The 7797-nt window shown below is 44.3% G+C and overlaps 1 protein-coding gene across 1 annotated transcript; it reads left to right on the top strand.

Annotated features, from left to right (window-relative positions):
* Positions 1 to 1036: 1036 nt before the first annotated feature.
* Positions 1037 to 7451, top strand: LOC124017896 (fibrinogen-like protein 1). Its single transcript, XM_046333155.1, has 6 exons — positions 1037 to 1067; positions 1310 to 1469; positions 1798 to 1892; positions 2416 to 2504; positions 5344 to 5540; positions 6697 to 7451. Exons 2-6 carry the CDS (start codon positions 1357 to 1359, stop codon positions 6860 to 6862), a joined length of 660 nt encoding a protein of 219 aa, XP_046189111.1. The 5' UTR covers positions 1037 to 1067; positions 1310 to 1356; the 3' UTR covers positions 6863 to 7451.
* Positions 7452 to 7797: the final 346 nt, after the last annotated feature.

Genomic DNA, 7797 nt, shown 5'->3' with positions numbered 1-7797 from the left:
AAAGTTACAAGTCGTTGAACTCAAATAAGAGTCGGAAGGGCCATGTTTAAGAGGACGCCAGTAAAAGGTGGTATTGTATCACCAGTTGGGTTATGAGAAGGAGGATAGATGAGGGAAGACACTACAAAAGGCAACCCTCTTCCTACGCAATAGACCACGAGACACAACAAGGTTTAATCAGAAGGTCAATGGCCAGACTATGGTGGGAAGTCACTAGCCATTTTTCAAAGTACAGCAGAACACTCGTGCTGACTCCGATGTTTAGACACTAGTGGGCAAATGGAACCCTATTCCCTATATAGTGTACTACTACTGACCAGGTGCCATTTGGGATGCAGCCAGTGTCTTCCATGGTGGGTTGTCAGGTAGGGTGAACAGAGCGTCAGTAACACTGGTGGTTGAACAGAGCTCACACGCCATGGCAGGAGCGTCCACCATAGTAGTTTTGGGGCTTTTGTTCCTCACAGAATGCCACTCGGTAAGATTTATTTACATTTTGATTGGCTTTGTGCATAATTCTACTTCCTTAACACCCACTTACATTGTGATGATGACATTTTATGTGCCATTTTGGTGTATTCTGCATGCACCTGCATGTATGTGTGTGTGTGTGTCTGTTTGTGTGTGTGTCTGTTTGTGTGTGCATCGTCTGTCTCTGCATCCAAATATAGTTCATATCAGATTACATAATAGCAGGTTTCTTTATTTATGTTATTGTTTAATGTACTGAGATTAGCATTTGTAGGCTAACATAAAATTACCAAACTTGTTCCTTTATCTTGAAAACTGTGATAGAACGGATCATTCTGATGACTTAAAAAAACAGTTTTGTTAAATGAGTTGTATAGCCTGAGAGAGTGAACAGGATCCCCTCTCCCCCTGTCCGTCCTGTCCACTAGGCCCCAGTGCAGTGTGGGGAGATGGTGGGGCGTCTGCAGGCTGAGATGGAGCACCTGGTGAGGGTGATCAACGACCAGCACCACTACATCCAGGGGCTTCACTTCAGCCAGGCCCAGAAGCTGCCCCAGATCCCCAGACACACCTCCAGACTGGGGGACAGTACAAAGGTCAGGCAGGGGTAGAACCCCATAGCTCCTTTTGTTCATGTGGAAGTCTATGGGTAGAACATAGAATGAATGGAATGTCTTTTTACTGAACTGGATTTAGTTTTGTGTGATTCATGTTTGATTAGCTATTCAATTTTGTTTTTAAAACAGACATAAATAGTGAAAGATAATGTCGCTGTATAAGGAATGGATTGGGTGCCATTTGGTGTGCAAGCACTGTAACCATGTCCTCTGTGTGTTAGACTGTGCTGAGATCTTTAAGGATGGGAACTCCGTTAGTGGCCTGTATATGATCAGACCGGACCAGGCTCCCTCCTCCTTCATGGTGTTCTGTGACATGAGTGATGGAGGAGGCTGGACTGTCATCCAGAGGAGAAAGGACGGAACGGAGTCCTTCGACAGGTAGGTGGAAAGAAAACGTGTGATAAAAGGGCCTAAAGTGGCTACATTTAAGACCTACGCGTCTCCTGTAAGACCTTATGACCTGTGAACCATACCAGACAACATCATGGTGTCATCATACTCTTTATAATGTGATCTAACTGATGGAATATGTCCAAGTTATATTTAATGATATAACTTAAAACATCCTTCCTCCCAATTATATTTTTGTGAGAATTGCCAAAACAATCTGAGATACTAAAACATTTTCCGCTCCTGCTGGCGTGGAATCTCATTGGTTTCAGGTTAAGCATCACGTGCATGTGGGTGTGTCTCCCTCCCTCTACAGAGCGTGGGTGGAGTATAAGCATGGTTTTGGAGGCAGCGAGTCAGACGGAGAGTTCTGGCTAGGGAACGACCCCCTACACTACCTCACCTCTCAAGGTGAAGAGGAAAACCTACAACTAGGGCTGAGTTTTTTCCCCACCACTTGATCTGACCAGGAAACACTCCCGGCCCCTAGGAACAGGCTGTAATAGTAATATGACCCAGAGTTTTTCCTGGCCTTAGTCAGGTTATAACTAGGACACAGAGTTTTCCTGGTCAGGTAACAACTCTTGGCTACAAAAAAACATCTAAAAGGCATGTGGCCAAATTCACATGGAATGTACCTAATAATGACAATGAATTGCTTTTATATTACATAGAGATTTTAACTACAGTAGAGCTTAATGAGCTCAATTTCCAACTTGAGGTAATTTGACTTATAATGGACTCAAGTCCAAAAATCTTTTATTGGCTTAAATCCTTGTTAAGTTTACTTATCTCAAGTCTGATCATGGCCCTGAGTGCTTTACATTGTAGAGGCCACAGCAACTCATCCATCACCACTACTGTCTCACCCACCTGGGTGACAATCGGTGGCCATTTTGGCTCTTTATGACCGGTATTTGACTCTGTTTTCTAGGCGACTACAACCTAAAGATCAACATGGAGGACTTTGACGGAAACCAGCGCTTCGCCAAGTACAAAAACATGAAAGTTGATGATGAAAAGGTACACGTGAACACAACACCACGGTCTTCACAGCAGACATTCCTCACACGGAACAGACACGGTTTTCCCATAACATTGGGTGTCACTATTTTGTCTACTCTTGTTCAAACAGTACAAAAGGCAGTTGAGATCTTGATAGAATGTAAAGAACAAGAACGTTTGTAGTCTCTCCTTCCTTTGTCTTTTTTTAACCCAACACCCCCCCTTCCCTTTCTTTGTTGACATAAGTCCTTGTTCGCAAAAAATCGAATCAATCTACTGTTCATACTGTATAAACTGGGGATTTCCAGGACTAGTATACAGAGCATGCGCTGATCAGCTGACATTTTCCACCTCTCACTGACCATGTCTGTAATAGCTTTTGTGTTTCAAGTTAACCACTATAGTTCCTGTGCCCAAGGAGGCCAAGGTAACCTGTCTAAATGTCTACTGCTCTGTAGCACTCACAACTGTAGCAATGAAATGCTTTGAAAGGCTGGTCATGGCTCACATCAACACCATTATCCCAGACACACTGGACCCACTCCAATTCACATACAGCCCCAACAGATCACGCCATCTCCATTGCACTCCACACTGCCCTTTCCCACCTGGATAAGAGGAACGCCTATGTGAGACTGTTGTTCATTGACTACAGCTCAGCGTTCAACACCATAGTGCCCTCCAAGCTCATTACTAATCTCAGGACCCTGGGACTGAACACCTGCCTCAGCAACTGGATCCTGGACTTCCTGCTGGGCCGCTCCCAGGTGGTGAGGATTGTCAACATCACATCCACCACACTGATCCTCAACACGGGAGCCCCTCAGGGTGCGCGGCCGTGCACAACTCCAATACCGTCATTAAGTTTACTGACGGCATGACAGTGTTAGGCCCGATGACCAACAACGATGAGACAGCCTCTAGCAGGGCTCTCCAACCCTGTTCCTAGAGAGCTACCTTCCTGTAGGTTTTCATTCCAACCCCTGTTGTAACTCACCTGATTCAGTTAATCAACCAGCTGATTATTAGAATCAGGTGTGCTAGATTATGGTTGCAGTGAAAACCTACAGTACGGTAGCTCTCCAGGGACAAGGATTGAGACCTCTGGCCTATAGGGAGGTCAGTGACATGGCAGTGTGGTGCCAGGAGCTGATCGTGGTCTCCAGGAAATGGTTGGTCGAGGACGCCTCCATCCACATTGACGGGGCTGTAGTGGAGTGGGTCGAGAGCTTCAAGTTACTCGGTGTCCACATCGCTAAGGAACTAACATGGTCCATACACACCAACACAGTCCTGAAGAAGGCTCAACAATGCCTCTTCCACCTCAGGAGGCTGAAAAGATTTGTCATGGGCCCTCAGATCCTCAAAAAGTTCTACAGCTGCACCATTGAGAGCATCTTAACTGGCTGCATCACTGCTTGGTACGGCAACTGCTTTGCATTCGACCACAAGGTGCTACAGAGGGTAGTGCATATGGCCCAGTCCATAACTGGGCCGAGCTCCCTGCCGTCCAGGACCTCTATACCAGGCGGTGTCAGAGGAAGGCCCTAAAAATGATAAAACACTCCAGCCACCCAAGTCATGGATTGTTCTCTCTGTTCCCACACGGCAAGCGGTACCGATGCACCATGTCTGGAACCAGCAGGACCCTGAACAGCTTCTACCCCCTAGCCTTAAGACAGCTAAATAGTTAACCAAATAGCTACCTAGATTATTTGCATTGACTCCCATCTGCACTAACTCTTTTGACTCATCACATATGCTGCTGCTACTTCTTATTATATATCCTGTTACCTAGTCACTTAACCCCTAGCTATATGTACATATCTACCTCAATTACCTCGTACTCCTGCACATCGACTCGGCTATGTACACGGGGCACCACGGGCACCACGGGGCACCAGTATCCTCATTGTGTATTTATTATTTAGTGTTATTACTTTTCTATTATTTTCTTTCGCTCTGCATTGTTGGGAAGGACCGGTGAGTATATTTCACTGTTAGTCTACACCTGTTGTTTCTCTCTGCATTGTTGGGAAGGACCGGTGAGTAAGTATTTCACTGTTAGTCTACACCTGTTGTTTCTCTCTGCATTGTTGGGAAGGACCGGTGAGTAAGTATTTCACTGTTAGTCTACACCTGTTGTTTCTCTCTGCATTGTTGGGAAGGACCGGTGAGTAAGTATTTCACTGTTAGTCTACACCTGTTGTTTCTCTCTGCATTGTTGGGAAGGACCGGTGAGTAAGTATTTCACTGTTAGTCTACACCTGTTGTTTCTCTCTGCATTGTTGGGAAGGACCGGTGAGTAAGTATTTCACTGTTAGTCTACACCTGTTGTTTCTCTCTGCATTGTTGGGAAGGACCGGTGAGTAAGTATTTCACTGTTAGTCTACACCTGTTGTTTAGCATGGGACAAATACAATGTGATTTGAATGTCCTTGAGCAAAAGGTCCTGGGGAAAACCAGCAATCCTCTTCATTCACCTTCTCAGCAGTTTTCAAAAAGATACATCTCAGCAGTGCTCTGTTTAGGAGAACATTGACTGTGTTACAGTATAAGCATGTTTACATACCTTGGTCTATCACTCCTGGTCATCAGCCTATTACCTAAAGTTGTGGTGCCTTTTACACTTGGCGTGGGGAATTCTGGCCCAGGACTCTGCAGTGTGTGCACACCAACGTAGGCATTTGTTTGAGGTCTAAATTGAAGACTACAATTAGTTGAAATCTGAGATCAGGTGTTTGGTTAAAGGGGATAGTTCAGTGATTTTACATAGTTAAATATTCAAAAATCACTGAATTATTTCCCCATAAAATACTTAAAAAGTTACTCCCTAAAATACTCCTCTTCCCTCCAGAACCAGTATAAGCTTCATCTGGGTGAGTACACTGGCAATGCGGGGGACGCCCTCTCCGAAGCCCACTCCCATCCCAGTGGGCAGTGGAACAGTCTAGGGGCCGGTCAACTGGGAGTCAAGTTCAGTACCTACGACCATCCCAACAAGGACGATGAGAAGTGTATCCGCCATGACATGTCAGGCTGGTGGTTCAGCAAGTATGACCTTCTGCATTACTGTGGAGATTCAGTAACCTCTCAAAAACAGAGTATTGACCTTCTGTATTACTGTGGAGATTCAGTAACGTCTCAACAGAGTATTGACCTTCTGCATTACTGTGGAGATTCAGTAACGTCTCAACAGAGTATTGACCTTCTGCATTACTGTGGAGATTCAGTAACCTCTCAACAGAGTATTGACCTTCTGCATTACTGTGGAGATTCAGTAACCTCTCAACAACAGAGTATTGACCTTCTGCATTACTGTGGAGATTCAGTAACGTCTCAGAGTATTGACCTTCTGCATTACTGTGGAGATTCAGTAACCTCTCAACAACAGAGTATTGACCTTCTGCATTACTGTGGAGATTCAGTAACCTCTCAACAGAGTATTGACCTTCTGCATTACTGTGGAGATTCAGTAACCTCTCAGAGTATTGGCCTTCTGTATTACTGTGGAGATTCAGTAACCTCTCAACAACAGAGTATTGACCTTCTGCATTACTGTGGAGATTCAGTAACCTCTCAACAGAGTATTGGCCTTCTGTATTACTGTGGAGATTCAGTAACCTCTCAACAACAGAGTATTGGCCTTCTGTATTACTTTGGAGATTCAGTAACCTCTCAACAACAGAGTATTGGCCTTCTGTATTACTGTGGAGATTCAGTAACCTCTCAACAACAGAGTATTGGCCTTCTGTATTACTGTGGAGATTCAGTAACCTCTCAACAACAGAGTATTGACCTTCTGCATTATGATATTTATGCCTCTAACTTTCTCACTAATCGTTATTCACGATTCATTCACAATTATCGTAATCATGATCATAATCATGGTAGCATCCACATTAATGTAGAATTGTTGAGAAATATTATATTCTTATTTACATTAAAAGTGACAATACATTATTTGCCCTTCTTTTCTGTTGGGCACAACATAATCTGAAACACAACCAAAACAAATCAACCAATGGTTGCGTGCCATCGACAGTGTTATTGACTGATAGATTGCTATAACATATATGGTTAGCTGGTAAAATATTTCTCCAGGAGTTGTAAGATCTGGCAGATCAAGCAAGATCTTGTAAGATCAAGCAATGGAACGCGACCTTCTACTATGAATCTCAGATGGTGTCATTCTGCGTCTCTCCACCAGGTGTGAGTCTGGCAACTTGAACGGTCACTACTACAACGGGCCGTATCAAGCGGTAATGGATGACGGGGTGGTCTGGTACACCTGGCACGGCTGGTGGTATTCAATCAAATCCGTCGCCATGATGATCCGGGCCTCCGACGTCCATCCGGCTGGATCTGATGTTTAACTGAACAGAACGCCAGACGACATCGATCCTGTTAAGAGTTTTGCCTCACTTAGGATAGGCTGAAGGTGGTGTTACATCATAGAGAACATCCAATCATAACAATCTTGATGCTAATTGAGGTAAAACAGTAATTCTGCTCATAGATTATTAAAGGATTACATTTATTTTCATCGTCAATTGCAGACCAAAAATGTATTTAAGCTTTTAACCCAACCCCTTTGAATCAGAGAGGTGGGGGGGGGGTGGGGCTGCCACATTGGGTGCCAGAGGAGCTGTTGTTGTTCATTCCAACTGGCAACCTTTTGGTTATTTGCCCAACGTTTTAACTTGCTAGGCCACCTGCTGCTAGCCCATATGCAAGTGATCTACACATCCAAGCCCAAAGCAGGAGGTTTAAAACATACTTTCTTAGTCGCCAATGTCCCAGAGCAGGTCTTTCACTGTTAAAAATAACAACGTGAATGTGACTGTTGGCCGATTTTTACATGTTTTTCTTTTATAAATAATGGTACAATGTGTGTACTTTCCACTCAAATAATTTCCGATTGTGACTCAATTTTAATAAAATGTTAACTATGATCAACTCTTACTTTAACAGAAATATTGCCTATATTTCCCCCCAGAGTTCTCACTTGCAACCAGACTGGGCACGTTCCAGGTCGTTCTCGCTGGGCACGTTCCAGGTCGTTCTCGCTGGGCACGTTCCAGATCGTTCTCGCTGGGCACGTTCCAGGTCATTCATGTGGGCTTCCTCAGACAAACAGTTCTCGCTGGGCACATTGTGAGATCTAATCTTTGCACAGATCCACTGCACTAAAGACAACCTGGAACATATACATGTGTTTTAAGCCAGACCCTTAAAAGTTTCTCCAGACATTGTAGATCTAATCTACTGCAGCAGATCCACTGCACTAAAGACAACCTGGAACATGAAT

Source organism: Oncorhynchus gorbuscha, unplaced genomic scaffold (assembly GCF_021184085.1).
Source record: "Oncorhynchus gorbuscha isolate QuinsamMale2020 ecotype Even-year unplaced genomic scaffold, OgorEven_v1.0 Un_scaffold_346, whole genome shotgun sequence".
Lineage (NCBI taxonomy): Eukaryota > Metazoa > Chordata > Actinopteri > Salmoniformes > Salmonidae > Oncorhynchus > Oncorhynchus gorbuscha.
Note: the sequence above shows the minus strand (reverse complement) of the source record. Positions and strands in the feature narration are given on the sequence as shown.